This window comes from Streptopelia decaocto (assembly GCF_964273445.1).
Source record: "Streptopelia decaocto genome assembly, chromosome: 14".
NCBI lineage: Eukaryota > Metazoa > Chordata > Aves > Columbiformes > Columbidae > Streptopelia > Streptopelia decaocto.
Genome location: NC_138669.1, coordinates 2,343,221 through 2,361,106, shown reverse-complemented (window position 1 = coordinate 2,361,106; position 17,886 = coordinate 2,343,221). Strand labels below are relative to the sequence as shown.

The following is a 17,886-nucleotide window of genomic DNA, read 5'->3' as shown; positions in this document are numbered from 1 at the left end:
CACTGGGAAACACACGCTTCACATCTTCAGTTTGATGTATGTTCCATTTCTAACTCTAGAACAGAAAATGAGTTCTGAAGGTTGTTCCGATATCCACCTGAGTACTACGACCCAGTCTTTGAGAAGGGTGAAAATATAGACATTCAGAGAGGGAATGTTTTGGTCGTTTAGTGAGGCATGAAAAGCAACAATCTGCTGTTAGTACAGCCAAGGAAAACTGGGAAGAAGAAAAACAGTGGGTAGAAACTGGTTTTGCCTGTTTTCACCACACAGGTAGTGATCTCAGACCTTAGAGCATATTTCTTCTTAATATTGGTACTGGGCCAAGGGCAGTTCTGAAGAGTGGAAAACAATTGAATAATGCAAAAGTGAAGAACTATTCCACTTGTTCTGTCTCTTCTGCTCTATGACTGAGCACTTATGGGTGTGGAAGTATTTGTTTAAAATGAAAATTTTGCCATCGCTGGCCATTTTTTCCGTCTTCTCTATCATGACTTTGTACTTTGTCACCTTAAACTCTCACCTAGAAGCAACCGAAGGCAGTTCTCAAAGGATCGTGTTAAGGGGATGTGCAGGGGAAAGGCACATTACTTTACCTGGAGCCAGAGTTTGTCATGCTGTGACCACTTTCCCCCAGCGATACACTGGAACGTCGCGTTCTGTCCCACGTTCACCTCCACGTTCTGAAGCCGGAGGAAATGAGGTGCTTTTCCTAACAAAAGATGCAAAGTATGGCAAGGGTAGAGCAAGGTAGTAATTGACTGTGTTACACCGACACAGATATAAACCCGCAGCAAAGCATTAGGGCTTATTATTGACAAAGTAATTTTGCAAAATAAAACGATTCTTCAGTATTTAACTGGCCTAAGGGACCACACAGAGATCTGGTACAGCTGAAAACACAGACTTGGATCAAATCACAACACGAGCTCATGGTCATCAGCACAATTTCTTACTGCTTGCTATGAAGAATGACTGAGTAATTTCTTTTCTTCGGAAAATTGTTTCTAAAAAGGTCAAAAAAATCAAATGCTTGTCAAGCATGACTGACCAAAACCAACTTCTCACAAGGGCCTTTTTTTCCTTTTTATTTTGACTATCAAATACATTCTGGACCGGTAGAATCGTAATGTGTCATTCATATAAAATCAGTTACTGAATGAAATATCCAAATCACTGACCGCATTATATTAGTTTAAGATCACCAGCATCAGTGTTTTGCTGATACTAAATTCAGTATTTATTAAACATTAAACTACTGATGTAGAAACAGAAGCATCATGTTTGTTCACAACAGAACTAGATCAGAGGATTATCTTTTTTACTAAATACCAGACTCGGTTACCTCGCTAAGTTAACTCACAAGAAAACAAAAAATATCACAGTAGTGAATCTGACACTTCTATATGAGCTTCATTCTTCCTGGCCTGCAGAAGGACGTTTGTGAACCAGTTGAGAACTTTTAGTAGGACACATGGAACAGGTTTACGAGACTCTAAAGGTCAGAGCTTTTCAACTTCATCTTTACATTTTCTAGTATGATTAGACACTGATGAAACACATTATTTCAGAGGACATACCAACCCATCTTTCTCTATCAGAACCAAATAACTTCAAAAGGATGCCGGCATCTGTGTGTACATGAAGCATGATATTTGGGTATTTGTCTACTACGGAGACAGGAGCAGAGAACACACCCCTATACATGTCAAATGTTTTTATCCAGCTTCTGTATCCCATTCCCCACACGCTCGGTTTGCTGACAGCTCCTGAAAGGCTCTATGCCATGGTGCTTCTTGGGGATCAGCAACTTGTGTCAAAGTTTACTGCAAAACTACCTTTGGGTGACAGAATGTGCTACGCAGCATTTGCAGGTTAATACTAGTAATAGTAATTTCTGCCTGCAGTCAAAGGTGGGCAGATACAAGCCAGCTCCATATGTGATCCTGGGCTTGTCGCATGCAGGGACAGGAGTTGGACTTGATGATTCTTGTGGGTCCCTTCCAACTCAGGACATTCTATGACTCTATGACACCAAGCCCATGCTCCCCATCCTCAGGTCTGCCTGGCTTTCAGGGCACAGGACTGTCCTCTGCACAGGCAGTCAATGAGCTTCTACCATAATGAAAATTATTAACTCCAGTGAATTCCTTCACAAGAAGGAAACAAAAAAAAGGCAACACCGACAACACCAGGAAGTTATTTGTTTTCTCCATTACTTCATCATCAGGGGCAATTTGCTGCAGTTTTGCTGACACTTTGGTTGGTCTGCTATACTGTCATCTATAAAGGTAAAGCAGAATGAATAAAAAACCACCAATAATTTCAGTAACCTCTAGGGTCATCAGGACCTTCATGGCCCCTGTGTTTTGAGTTATCACGATTGTAAAACGAATGTGAGGGGCAAGGCCTGTGCAAGTCAACGGAACAGATTCTGGTGACATTTACCCCAGGGCTGTCATCCCTGACCAAAAGGAACATGGGGAATCAGGCAGGAGAAGCTTTACAAAGACTGCAGAGAACCTCCAGCTTATCAGGAGTTCTGCACACTGAAGCTGCAAACTGATTCAAAATGGAGCAGTTAACTCTTTGAATCATATCAGTTTTGGGTAATCGAGAATGCACTTAATTTTGAAGAGGGACCCGCATGTACTTGGAGGAATGGATTTAAAATAATTTTAAATCCTTGATTAAGCAGAAGTGTAACACAGCATCCTGTCTCTTTCTGGTTTGGTTTGTTTTTTTTTTGGTGGTTTGTTGTTATTTTGGTTGGTTGGTTTTTAAATCCCATAACTTTCTTGTCTAGGCTTTGCCCCATAGTTTGTTCAGTGGCCTCTTTCCCAGTAAAGGGATCAGTCATCACCCAACACGCTGTGGAACATACACAGACCATTCGGGGCATTTGTTTGGATGCTGCCAGTTATCAGGAACATCTGCTTCATACAGATTGTAAGTATTTCTTAATGAAGTAAATGCACCCAAAGGCCTGAGCAATGAGCACATGGTAAATACAAATATAATTTAGTTAAACTGCAATTAACCAGACTGCAGTTATCAGAAATGTCCTGTTAAACTTGAGCAGAACCATGTCTGTCACATTGAATGGCAGCTGTTCTTTCAAATTGTTCTTGCCAGAAAACCAGTTGATTTCCCTCCATCAATACGATCCATGACATTTTTCGTGAGCAGCTGTCACTACAACTTACTAAAACGATGAACTAGTGAGAGGGGCTGCTACAGGTTGTTTAAAAACAATATAAAAGAAAAATACCTTTAGAAGAAACTGTATACTACATCCACTATATAGACACACAAAGTCCTCCAGCCACACTGCAGATCCACAGAGAAACCAACCACATTCACACTCAAAAGACTGAGGGTCAAGGTTTCTTTAAATAGGGGAAAAAACCCGAACAAACCAAAAACCGACTATGCCTATTATTACGGCTGTGATAGAAGAAAAGCGGCACTAGTGGTTTTGAACAGCATAATGAACCTGCATTAGTTTCTACTCCTGTGCAATTATATTGTCTGAATGAGATTTATTTTTAATATCTCTATGGGAGTGCTGAGTTGAGAGCTCAACCTTTGCGATATGTCCTTTACCAAGGAAATACGGAAACAATTTGTTTGTTTCTTCTTAAATTAACCACATAGGATATTATCAGAAGTTTTTTAGATTGTTTTCTACAGCAATATGATTAAGAAAGAATAAAACTAGGAGTTTTGTATTTTCCTAACATGAGAGGAAGGGAGACTTCCCCAGACGTCCTGGCACCAGCTACAGACTGAGAGCAGTTTCTCCTCTTGCACAGTGTGCGAATTTATGCAATTATGCAAGGCTGATTGTCTTTAGGTGTCTCAAAGGGATACAAGATGACACTTCAGTGCTGACCAAACTGGGTAAATCACTCCTTTGGACTGTAAAGCCTGGACTATAACGTACTGATACAGCTAGAAAAAAACCCAAAAGTACTCACTGCATGGATGGGCGAGAACTCTGACTTCGTCCACCGCGATGTACCCCGGGTGTCCTTTCAAAGAGACGGATTCAAATATCACCTGAAATACAACATAAGAAAAAGTTTTCTTAAAAACAATGGCTACACCAGTCACTTTGCCAGTCCCCATATTCTGCTCTTATTCCAATATCTGAGTCATTTTGTCATTAATAATGAGGTGATATGAAGGCAATTCAGCACACACGTGAGTATCAAAGACAAAATCCATTTGACAGGGAAAACAAAAAAATTAGAGACCTATTTGGAAGAGCAAGTATACCCTGTGTACACACACCCCTATATTCACTTTAAGTACATTATTGTATTTTTTCCATATCCTGCAGTATCTCAGCCCTATCAAAGAGGGAGGCACAGAGGCACCCAGGATTTCCTGAGAACAGGGAACTGAGACCCAAACATGAGAAGAAAAAGGCAGGAATAGATGCTTATGGGGATTAGCTGTGCAAATCCCACACTCAATCTCTTACACGTCCTTTTAACTTCGGTCAGAAATGTGGTGTAATGGTTGAGACACGGGCATTAACAATGCTTTACATTTAAGGAACTTCTCAGAAATTAATATCAGTGAAAAAATAGGAAGCTTTACTCTTAAGAAGCGTTCTTAAATGCTCCTGGGACCTGCAAATACTAAGCCATTTCATGTTTCCTTACCAATAAACAATCCCACATTTCACTGCTGCTATATACCAGCAATGTGTGTGTTAGAGATGTAGCTCATCTGTTGTGGTACAACAGTTTTCTTCAGGCGTGGATCAATAATGTTCCTTGCTGTACATCAAAAAAACTCTTCCTGGCAGACTCCAGTGCTGCCCTTGGTGCATTCTGGGACTAAGTTCATCCTTATGGCAAGCAGTAATTCAAGATTACACCTATTACCTTTCTCTAAGAACTATTACGGCTTTTTTTTGCTACACTAAAGACATTTGCAGGCTGGGAATCCAAGTACGAGTAAGTCTGGGGTAGACATTATAAATCTCCCCACACCTATATCTCAGCAGAGCCCTTTGGGATCCAGGTAACTCCTACAACCCTTGTGCAGAACTGCCAGACCTCAAACCCGACCTCCAGCCATCACCTTGGTGGCCAGTTTGCCACTAGTCCCTTCTCCAAAGTTTTAACTATTTGTCAATGTCTCAGACACAGGGCAGATCATTCCAGATTTTTTCACCTGACTGAATTTTTTGTGTGAACCAAAATTCAAGTTGGTGTGCTTTCTGTGCATTAAGAGAATTCACATTTTTCTTGATGCAGCTTTCATTATTTAGGAAAAATGTTATTTTTTCTTATCTTTCCTGTTGCTTTTGAAATACAGAGTGTGCTTTCAGGCCTCTTGCATACAAAGAGTTCTCCAGGCATGCAATTTTGATTTAAAGCTGACAAACAATGCTCCGATGGCACATCCTAGATTGCGAGCGTGCAATGCCACACTCCCCGGGTACAGCCACCCTGCCGCCTCTGGGCTCCTTCATCCGCAAGTGTTACTTTAGTCAAAATTATTGTTATTTGGCAGCCTAAGTCCTTCATTGTGTTTTCCTCTGCGCTTTTACAAGCTTAAACTTGTCTTTTTTCCTTTTTTTTTTTAACCTTGGTTAAATGTAGAAACTCACAAAAGACCAGGTCATCACTAGAAGATGGGTTATAAAATCAGAGTCTGATGTGAGATCAGGCTATTCCATCCCCCATAACAGTGGGACAGATTTTAAAAGCCACACTTAAGGAATAAAAATATAAATATAAGCAAAAGGAAACATCACTCCTGTTCATCAAAAGGCAAAAAAGAAATCCCTTGCATTTTATGGGAAGGAACTACTCTTCTAGGTAGTTACTGCTGGTTTCTAATCTGTTCATTTTTTGTGCTGCAGTAAAAAAAACCTTGTTTGATTTAAAGGATTTTTTGCTCGGGAAAAGCAAACTTGACCTGCAAAAGGACTTGCAAAAGAAGTAAGGCAGGCTCAGGAAGTCTATTGGTATATCTAAGAGTACGATTGCTCTTAGTAGGAGCTCAGACTGTCTTCTCCAGGTTTTTCAAGCACTGATTATCTGGGTGAAAGATCATTTCTGTGATATCTGTGGAGCACCGACTATGAAGCGAATTCTGGTTCATGACCAGGTTCACGTTAATAGGAATGGAGCATAAGCACTCCAGCATGACTTGAGAACAAGCGATGAGTTGTGCACAGCCCTTAAAACACCACTTTCTATGCATTTGCATCTCTTTATCCCTCCCTCTCACCGTGTATATTGTGCTATATATACTGCTGATATCCCCAATTCTTTTTCAGAGACAGAACATTAAAGCATTCTACTTCAGCTCAGACTTTATAGACCTTATACTCAGTTAATAAAGCAAAAAAAAGAAAAAGGCGAGCTTTTCTACCTGCTGTTTTCTGTCTACAGACTGTTTGCTGCTTTTTCATAGTTTATTCTATTGTAATTCCTATCTCAGTCATCTCTTTTATTAGTATCATATGCACATCAGCTTTTCCTGCAAAGTTTAGGGTGCAATTACCTGCCAGGCTTTTTTTTTTTTGTCTTGTTTATAAAACACGATAAAAATGCACCTTCAACACCTAACAAGAAGTATGTGAGTTCACTGTGTGCAATCTCACCTAATTACAACTAAAATAATGACTGCAAAGCTGCCACATTAAGTTTGAAGTGGACATCTAACAAGTAGCTGTAAAATTACTATAACTGAAATTAACTTACCCATTTACATTCCTCAACTTGTTTCTTTTTTTGTTTTTAATAAAATACATCTCCTAACCGAGCAAGGAAAACTGTTACAAGCAGTGCTAAAAAGAAGAGGAGTGGAGGATCTCGTGTTGATAACTCCTGTTGATAACATAGTACAAATGATACCCATGTTGATAACATAGTACAAATAGTACAAATTTTACTGGTAGCTTATGTACTTACACCCCTCATATGGGCATAGGAGAAGTCCAAATGCAAAGCTGAGTTAACAACTGTTCCTTCTTATGGAACCAACCAAGGGCCAAAAATAGTTCAGGCAAATTTATTCAGAGACACAGTTACACATCCAGACACTCAGTTTTATTTACATTTATATAGTGCCACGGCAAATGCCAATAAAAGTCTGTTTATGTGCCAATTTCATAACAAACAAGTGGGTCTTAAATTGCCAATAATTTGACTCCCAGCTGCCTATTCATCACTCTGTGACCAGACAGCAACTGAAGAAATAGGGTGAAGTGCGAATGTCAAGATGCCTATATAGCCCCTTTTGCTACCAAAACGCTATATGGAAATTCATTCTGAAAGAGTCAGGGGGAAAGTGATTTTCATAGAATCATTTTGCTTGGAAGACACCCCCAGGACCATTGAGTCCAACTATAACCTAACTCCAGCACTAACCCACGTCCCTGGGAACCTCATCTAAACGCCTTTTAAACCCCTCCAGGGCTGGTGACTCCAGCACTGCCCTGGGCAGCCTGTTTCGATGCCCCACAGCCCTTTCCAGGAAGAATTTTTTTCTAATATCCAATCTAAACCTCCCCTGGCACAACTTGAGGCCATTTCCTCTTGTCCTATCACTTTCATAATACCTATTGCTATGTTTATAGCTCATACCTAGCCAAATCATAGACTCACAGAACAGTTTGGGTTGGAAGGGACCTTCAGAGCTCATGCAGTGCCCCCCTGCCATGAGCAGGGACATCTTCATCAGCTCAGGGTGCTCAGAGCCCCATCCAGCCTGGCCTGGGATGTCTCCAGGGATGGGGCATCCACCACCTCTCTGGGCAACATGTTCAGAGCAAAAAGAGATAAAAACATTACAAACTCATACCTGATAAAAATGTGGCCAGAAGGTACTGATGGCAAGTTCTGCTTTCACCCATCCTTCTGTAACAACCCCCGAGACGTTCCAGATGGGATTGCCCTGTGGTCCTCCGTTCACCTTCACGTAGACGTTCAGAGAGCCGGGACTGGAACGGTCTCTGCTGGACAAGTAATAGTGGAAGTCGATGCAATGGGTGTCGTTCTCCTTCAGCGTAGGCAACAGCAAGTGAGCTTTCTGCCCAGATGCCCGCCCAGAGCTGTTCACCATCATGAAGGAGCCTACGGAGCAAGGCAAAAAGAGAAGGAAGAGGTTTCGCTTGGCCTTTTCAGTACAAACAGAAAATGTCAGTGATTCCCTGTGAAGCCAGAAAGCAAAATATTCATTTGGAGTACTGAGACTAGCTATTTTATGGTAGTTGTTAGGTAGAAGAAAGAAGATATTAAAATTGAAGGGTATATATACATAAACAGATTTAGGGTCAACTAGAACCACTTTAATTAGATAACTTAAAAATCAAAATAAAAAAAATAAAAAATAAAAATACTATTTTGTTTTTATTATTTTATAACCCTGTGATAAAGCAGCCACTCTAAACAAAGGCATATTCACAATTCAAGCAGCACCTACCACGTACTGTCCCCCAAAAGCAAATTCAATACAAACTCCAATAATGGCCCAAATTCTCAGCTGATGGTTACCCTGCATGGCCCCCACCCGCTTCATGCCAATCTATACCTGTGAACCCTGCATCTTGGCACTATACATTTTTGAAGGTTGTAATGTGTTATGAAGAAAATCTATTTCCAGAGCACAAAAGAATCGGGCTTGCAAGCATAACAGCAGCATCTCAACTAGAAACAATGCAACAAGGACAATTATTCTTCCAGGAGGGAAGGACAGGCTGAATTCAGACAAGGAAATATATATTAATACTAAGGCAATTTATGAGTTTATTAACCTGGAAGCTTGCATCATATTAACCATAGCACTTGATGTTGAACTCGCATTTTGATTCATCAAGCAGTTATTTTACAGCACATTGTGTCTCAACTCATCTCCTCACAGATGCATCAAGGTGACAAATGTTAGCAATAAGGAAAAACATTATGAGAGTTATTTGATTCAATTCTGTTTAAAGGATCTCCTTTATGTGTGTGTAGGCACTTGCACTCAGAAAAAGCTGAAGAAAATATAAAGATTGAAGTGGGTGGAAAAAACCTGTGTGTCAGCAGCCAGGCATGATAATTTTTAATCAAATGCAGCCCTCTTGACATTCTCACTTCTGATGCTGCTGCCAAGGAATCCTACAAATGTATTTCTCTGCTGGCCTCTTGCAGTTTACTGAAGATTGAGTTAGAAAAGCCTTGCCTCAATTCTAACCTATTGACTTGCCCTATTCCATGCCATAGCAGCAGGACACTCGGACGGGCCGGATAAACACCTTGAGCAGTTCTATGCAGTGAACAGCCTTATATTCTAAATTTATATTAGATACCAGCAACTTTCTCCCTGTGTTTATATGATACATGTGCATTTTGTAAAGGATTGAAAAGCATGGAGGCAGAAAGGAATTCATCTTAAAAAAAAAAAAGAAAAGTAAATAAATTCACATATTGTTGGCAAATTCAAGCACAATTCAAGCAAAGCTGCGAAAGAGGCTGTACAAAGAAACATGACAATTTATAGGCAAGATGCTCTCTGGCAATCCTATAATTCATTTTGATATGCTGAAAATTAAAATGGCCCCAAATCAAGAAATTCCAGATTCACAGCAAGGACTTTGAAAACGAGTTGAATCCAGACTTCTCAATTTCTCTCTAATAATCAAAGTCCCTAAGAGGGGATCCTGACAGATGTTCACTGTTGGTCTAGCTGCTCCAAATCAACCACGAAATCCCCTTTTTCGGTGACTACTGTACTTATGTTACTCTTAAAAATCCACCGAAACAAGGTAAAGTTTTGAGAAACTGAGATCCAGATTCCATTTCTCTGACTTTAGATGATGTACTATCAGAAAGCACAACTGCCAACAGGCAGCACAGCCTGATGGCAAAGGCAGCAGCTGGAACCCAACAGCCTGGTTTCTGCAACTGATTACGGCGCTCCCGTCCACGATCCCTGTCAGCACACATCGCCTGCCTTGTCTTCCCTTACAGATAAAGCGATAACAGTCATAAGAAACTCTCTTCCGAGAATCTGGGAGGAAAGCCACTGTAAATCTGCTGAGTAACAGTGGTGGAGTCTGGAGCAGCTGTTGAGAAACAGCACAAGATACAGTGAAGACAAGTGCTATGGTTTACATGGGATATCAGAAAAAAATCCTTCCTGCAAAGGGCTGTGGGGCATTGGAACAGGCTGCCCAGGGCAAGTGCTGGATTCACCATCCCTGGAGGGGTTGAAAAGGCCTTTAGATGAGGTTCTCAGGGACATGGGTTAGTGCCAGAGTTGGGTTTGGTTATGGTTGGACTCAATGATCCTGAGGGTCTCTTCCAACTGAAATGATTCTATGACTCTATGATGCTGACATTTGCCAGATCTCACATTTGAGGATGATGGCACAGTCCATTAAAGCACTCCATAAAGAAATACAGAGCTCCTGTGCATCTATAAGGTGCTTGCTGCACTGGGTAGAAACCCAGGAACACTCATTCTTGCACCATCATTGACTGGATCATATGGCAAATCATCTCACTTCTCCGCAGCTTTTTCAACCTTTTTTGTTTGTTTAAATAATATACATATTTCTACCCTAAAGAACTACTCTGAAGCTGTGCTGTGTCTATCACATTCCAGTCTTGAGCTACACCGGGGTAAGCATTTCAATAACACAAAAAGTTAAGGGGTATTTAGCTCTTACAGATTCATGTATAAAAATAATGACCTTTCCTCTGGGAGAAAAAAACATCGACTTTCATAAAAAGTTCCAAGTAATAATTACAACTTTATTTTTTGCCACCCACAAAAAAATGAATCACAAGCCATTCGCAGTCTGACAACGGCCTTTTGTGCAACTGCTGACAATTCTAGAGAGAGGATGGAGCCTGAATCCAGCGACTGACACATGAGCAAGTAAAACATCCATCCACCAAATAGCACTTAACAAAATAATTAGACTCGGTTACTAAAAGAATAGCCTTACAAGCAATTGTCATATGCAAATTATTCATAGCTTCTTATTTATAGCTTATGATTTTTTTAATGCAGTATGCCTAGAGATGCAGGAGAAAATACTATAGAATTGTTTCCTGTCTCCGGTGAAGTCTTGATAAGAGGTATTATTTTATATGACAGTGGAAAAGATGTCCTGTTACAAACATCCACACCAGCGAAGCTTGTCTGGGCACGACCTGTCATTTAGAGGTAGGCAAAAGATCATGAAAATTGCTCCCACCAGGAGAAAAATAAAAACAAAGCAACAAAATAGCCTTTTAAGGACAAGTATGGTTTTCCTTACCCTTAATAAAAATTGACATATTGTGATTCAGAGCCTGACAGCCTTCTTTAGACCAAATGTAGAATTGAAGCTGATGGGACTTATTCTCAATTTATAGGCCTATATGTACAAATAAAGAGATACAATCTGCTTTGGCATCAACAAACCACTTGTCATTTTTTCCACTCATATAAAGAACTAGGGAATAAATTAACAGGTCACAAATGGAAATTATTGATCAATGGATGACTGAAAGCCACTTAAATGTCTCCAGGCACAAATATGAATAAAACAAAAGGTATCTTGGAGAAACTTTTATATAGAACACTGCATCCCCAATTTGAAAAATAATAATAGCAGGAAAAAAAATCCTTTAGCCTTGTTGTTGTCTTGTTTACCTCCATCCAGCAAGTTCAAATGCCATAAAGTCAATGCTGAACTGAAAAAATTAGTTTGGGGAAGAAATTACCTATGCTGTATAAAAGTTCTTTTCATATATTTATAGGACACAGAAGTATATGCTCATTAAAGCAGACTGAGTATCAGGCCAATTAAATCTAACGCTCTTGGATCAACAGGTTAGATTAATTAATATCTTGCTGGTTGTGTCCTGAATCACCAAAAATGAATGTGTTAAATACAAACCAGGCAGAAGCAAGGCGGGTGGGAAGACGGTAAATAAATTCATTTTTAAAAACCCATTCAAAGCCAGGATCATAAAACGGCACTCTCTCATAGTTATTAAACACACCACCGAAAATTGGGGAATTAAACCACAAAGTGCTCTCTAGCTGGCCATAAATTTCAATTTTTCCCCTGCTTGGTGCATAATGATGCCTTGATAAGCGTCCTATTATTGATGCATCTGCAACATATATCCTCTATTTTGGAGCTGAAATGCTACTCTGTAGCAGATGGTGGCTATTGTGTTTACACATCAGCACTTTATGATTGCATTTTCTCACGTCTGCAGTAAAAAGAAAGCCGTAATTGAGTTTTTAATGGCTTTGCACATTGTTCATTAAGATTACATGAGTGTGTTCTGACAAATGACAGCTGAAGAAATGAGCCACTGAGAACTCCTCGAGATCACCAGACAGACCTCGGCGGATGCTGCTCCACCGTTGGCTTTGAAGAACTGTGCTGTTTAAAAGCGAAATTACGGCAACCGTTGAAGACCGACTGTAAACTTGAAAAGAAAGCTGTCAAAATGCCCAACTGCAAAACGAGACTCCTAAAGCCTTGAAAACTCGAATCGGGTAGAGAGCAAACTCCTTCCAAAAATAAAGGAATGGTTTTTCCATCAGTTCCATCAGGTGCACGAGCATCTTTTCGAGATGCAGGTTTGCTTATTTTCAAAGGAGGACTCCATCTTCAAGAAAGGAAGTCTGACATCTGACCTTGTTAAGGGAGAACAAAGCAACACAGAATAATGCAGGTTGGAAAGGGCCTCAGGCAAAGTAGGGTCAGTGATGAGGCCAACTCAGGTTTCTCAAGAGGTTTTATCCACTGAGACTTATAAACCTCCCATTCTGAAGGCGCTCTAGAATCACCTTTGGCATCAGCTGCCAGAAGTGTTTTGGTGAAGATATTACTCTGCTAGGAAGTACTGAAATCCATGTAGTCCAAGCACATACTTATTTTCAATATATTGGACTCTTGGTTTGCTTAATCATTCAAGACAAATAGCTGAATATTTTTATTACATAATTCTAGAGTATTAGAAGTGGTTTACATGTCAGCCAGGATTAAATATCTCATTAGTAGGCACGCAGCTACGTTACTAACCAGCATTTATGATCTTTGCAACTTCTGTAAAGCTTCCATATGTTTTGTATATGTAACATTTTCTTGGGAACTGCAGAGGGATTATGATCTCTTCCATTTGTGACAGAAAACATACTAAGTGTAATGCCAAAAGGCAACTATAGCCAATGATGTCTGAAGAATTCTTGCAAGAATTGTTTCTCAAACAGTTTGTTTTTACATAACTGTGTTCTAACCATATGGTCACTTATTTGCACATTTAAGAAATCAACACTAGAGCTCTAAACTCAGAATATGTTAAAGATTATGCACCGAGCTATTTTTACATCAAATTTTCAACTTCACTGAGCTCGGTTTCAACAAAGCGTTGGGTGCTGTTGAAGTCGGTGACGCTATTCTGGGTGTACTGCAGTATAGCCAGGGAGGGAATTTAGTACAGTGAATTCAGAAGATAATTAAGGCCATCTCACAAGCCACAGCGCAGTATGGAGGCACAAGAGTTTCCCAAAAGGAGCAGCTCAGAACTGCAAAAGCAGAGGCTGGTGCAGCCCACAGTGGAGGCGGGTTGGCACAGGAGGAAGGAGCCTCAGTCATTCCAGCCCACATCTGTGAGCACTATCCATTGCTCATTCCCATTGGAACTAAATTAGACCAGATTTTGCTTTTAAATAGGCAATGTTTGCTGGTCTAAACTTCTGTTATAATTACAGTAACCTAAATGGGGGAGTTACTATCAGCATCCTCTTTATCAAGGGTGTTGTACTGTTGGGCTGACACTTTCTTGCCAAATGTTATTGACTTATATTTCAAGAAGAGAAAAGGAAAAGGCACCTTGAAGCAGCTCAGTTGCCAACAGTGGCTATCACCAGCATTCAGAGAAGGGGCCTAAGCGTCCATGATAAAATACTACTTTAATCCACATTTTCTCCATCACATGCTGAATTTTATGACACAAGACAGTATTTGTGCTTAAAAAAAATCCCAAACCATGCAGCTGCAATTCAAGATAATTAAACTAGATCCATTGTTACACAAAAGTCTAATCAGTAAGTAAACATCTGATAGTTACTGAAACTGGACAAATATTTTTAATCTAATAGCTTGAGAGTTGTGTTCAATAACAAAGCATTTGAGTAGCCTGAGATATGTTGCCTTTGAGCCATTGTATATGTCCCCGTGTTTTAATCAAATATGCTCAGTACACTTAACGTACACATAATTCGTAGTATTTTATCATAACTCACTTATTGGTCTTTTTAATATTAGGAAGCAACAAGATTACCAGTCTCTACAAAGGCTATTATTCCCATGTGCTTTTTTGAGCCCAGCTGGATGCCTGTGTAAATATTTTGTACTAAATTGTCCAAAAGTACACATAGATTTACTTTCTGTAGACTGCAGTTTATTTAGAACCTAATAGTGCTACATGCATGATATTACATTTTTATTAGAAATTAATGGTGTCTACTAAATCACATTTTCTGGTCAAGATTTTCCCTGCTGAAACCCAAAAGGGCTGGGTACCACAACACCCCTTCTGAGCTCTGCAGGGGATGGCAGACTGACCTGATACCACTGCTTGGATGGAAACTTCAAATATTGTTCCTTGATCCAATCTAAATCCATCCTTTTCCCCGTTAAGTAACTTTTATGTGGCATCTGGCACACCACAACAACTCGTTTATGTGGTCAGAAACACATGGGACTGACTGGGAAGACTTCATTTAAATAAAAGGTAGATATAACTATATTATGAACACTGCACCAACTCTCGGCACTCGTTTAAAATGGATGAACCTAAAAATTACAGGCAGCAATGTGAAATTACAGTTCATAATCTGAACTAGAAATAATTAGCTATCCATGAGACAGAGCCTCCAACCTCTCCTGTGTGTGCCAGCGTTTGCCTTGAGTTCCTCACAGCTCCCAACAAATTCTTCTGTCAGTGCCAAGTTACTTATTTTATTGCTCATTTCCTCCTACAGAATTCAGCTTGGAATATTATTAGAAAAGACATTCGGGCCGTCAGTTGTTAACCTTCTGCCACATTGGACTATTTTCTGTCTCCAGTCATCTTCAAATCCCACATAGAATTTGGGTCCCCCCCTGAGGATTCCTTTATTTAAATAAACTCTCAGGAGGTATTTCAAAGGCTTCAAAATCCTTGGAGAATCCAGTTTTAATCCATTATTACACTGGCACAGGAGTAATTTCCGTACAGTAGAAAGTCATCGTTTTCCCCTGCAAACGCCCTGCTGGTTACTCTTCCAGGCTGGATTCACCTAAGTGGATTCACCTCTTTGCTATTGTTTCAATCATTTTACCTCTGAGCTTTCTAGGATCATCCCTTTTCCTTTTCTTTAAGGAACAAAAATCTCCCCATTCTTCCTTTTAGTAGCCAATTAAACAGGTCTGAAAAAACACACTAGCAAAACAATAATTTCACTTAAAAATGTCCTCAGATTATCGAAGACTTGCTCCTTAGCAAAACCACAACTGTTTGCCCAAGAGTACCATAGTCTGACATGCAGAAAGGTCCAAGAAAAAGACATGATAATTTCTAGAATTAAGACTAGTGCAAAGTAATCATTTAGACCACGGGAAGTGTACATTTTTCACCAAGTACAGAAGCTAATTACTGATATTCTAGCTGACTCACCAGTTCTCGTTTCCTGCAAGTAGGAGATTTAAATAAACCTCGTACCTGCTATTATCTTATTCTGAAGTTATCTCCTCACCCCATTTTCAAGTTTCTACACTACAGTTCAAAATTGTTCTTAGTAGGTTCCTTTTTAATTAGAATGTCATTTTTATCCTCAAAGCTTCGCTAATTCTATTTATTAAAATTGTTGTCATTTAAGGAGGTATGAAACATCCTTTGAGGATTACACATTTTTGTCTTTTACCAGACAATGAATACTGGGAGATGTTCCCAGCATAAACAGTAATAAAAAGTAAAACTCTAAATTAAAGGTATTAGAACAATATAAGGTATCGAGACTCGGAGTGTTAGGTAATTACAGCAGAGCATTTCAGATGGTCAAGAGGTAAAGTGAAAACTTCTGTCATGTTTTCAGAACCTGAATGAAGAAGTTTTCAGTACTGGCACTGCTTCAAACAAGAACAGAGCCTTTTTCCATGGGCAAGGCTTAGCCCTACTATTCCAAGTGTTTGCAGTTGAAACAAGTTGTAAATACCTTGTGTAGAAAGAACTCAAATTAAAATGCACTTGAGCAGCTTTCTCAGGTTTGGATCCTGTTCTAAATGAATCAGGCAAATAACCTGCTCCCTGAACCCAGCATGATCAGGATCGGCGCCAAATTATTAACAAGCATTTTCTCAGTAGGATTATCTATCTTCGAAAAATAATTGCTCCTCATGGCCTCACAAACAAATGAGCCATTTATGTAGGATTTACACTGAGTTAACTACAATGTTCACAAATTCATGTAAACAGACTAACCTTCTAAGCATGTGGATGCAATTAGCTTTCAGTTTCTCTATTAATCTCTATTACAGAAACCTACTCCAGGATCATATTTCTATTCCGTGCTCTAGAGCAGAGTCCGCATACATACTCCATCCACAGGGACTAGAATGGCATTCCGCTCACTTGTAAAGAGTAATAAAGATTAAATTAGGAAGTTCATGCCTCTGAAAAACAACCGTTTAAATAACGTCAATGTTTACGACAGGTAGGCAACAGTATTTTTCACTTTGGATGTTGCACTGACACATAACCAGAGTAACCTGTAGAACTTGGTCATGTTTTGTAATGACAAAACATTAAGAGCGCTGCCATACTGAACTCACTGAGTTGAGTCATTTCACAAAATCCATCATATTTTTCCTTTAAATGGGAGTGTATGCACAGGTAGCCTACTGTATTGCCAGAATAATAAACAGCGGTATCTGATGCTGGATAGTTTGAGTACTTCTCAAGCTATCAAAATTTCTCAAAAAATATATATATATACAAGGGCATTTAGGCTGCCTTCTCTAGTTATTTGATAAAGCACTGAGGTGCACTGGAACACAGAACCTGAATAGCGCGTGTGCCACTAATCCTTCAAGTTGAGCATCGTATTTGTTTGGGATCAATCAGAGGACATTAGTGCTGCAACCACAAAGAGCCCAGTGCTGTTCCACACACAGAACTATTCCCTTCCCAGCTCTGGACTGTGAGGCACAGAGAAGAATCCATCACATTTAAACAAACACTCTGTCTAAAAAAAACAGTAGAAATGCTAATAGCTTAAAACAAAGTCCCTCGGTAATGCTCTGCTCAAAGCAGCTTTATAAACATACCATTTTCAGTGGCTAAGAACTGTGCCTGAGATGGACCACCGCTGCTTGTGATACAAATGTACTACATTTACAAACAAGGCTCTCTTGCATTTGTTTAGCCCTCTCTGTTACTTTTGGTACACAGAGCACTGTGATTTAAGCCACCAGAGGAACAGAGGTTGAGCAGTTCTCCCGTCTGGCAATTTTCCTTTGCAGGTTTGCCGCCTCATACCATAAGGAAAAATCCAATTTCCAAACCTGCGGGCAGTCCATTTAAACACATCTTTCCATTTTGAACACACACCTCTTGCAGCTTGTGCTTTGAGGACACGCAATTATGTTTCACCCTTGTAAGGCAGAGGCTCAGCATATTCCACTAAAAACTGGCAACATGCCCTAGGTTTACATTTGCAACATAGATATCTTTACGAAATTTTGATTTCACAGTGCTGTAGATACCACATGCCAAGTTCAACCCTTCCTCCAAAAAAAGTCTCTAAGAATTCTATCCTAATTTGCTTTTCTTCTAAAATAGTGGATCCAGTATTAGACTATATTATTAAACACTTTTA

General features: G+C 39.7%; 1 protein-coding gene across 1 annotated transcript in view; it reads right to left on the bottom strand.

The window, feature by feature from the left end:
• Positions 1-17,886, bottom strand: part of PTPRT (protein tyrosine phosphatase receptor type T) — a gene marked incomplete at its 5' end in the record, with an annotated part of 380,430 nt that overhangs the window by 235,208 nt on the left and 127,336 nt on the right. The window contains 3 exons of the mRNA XM_082065426.1: positions 597-712; positions 3,981-4,062; positions 7,834-8,105. Of these exons, the coding sequence (XP_081921552.1) occupies positions 597-712; positions 3,981-4,062; positions 7,834-8,105 (470 nt within the window). The remainder of the gene's footprint in view (positions 1-596; positions 713-3,980; positions 4,063-7,833; positions 8,106-17,886) is intronic.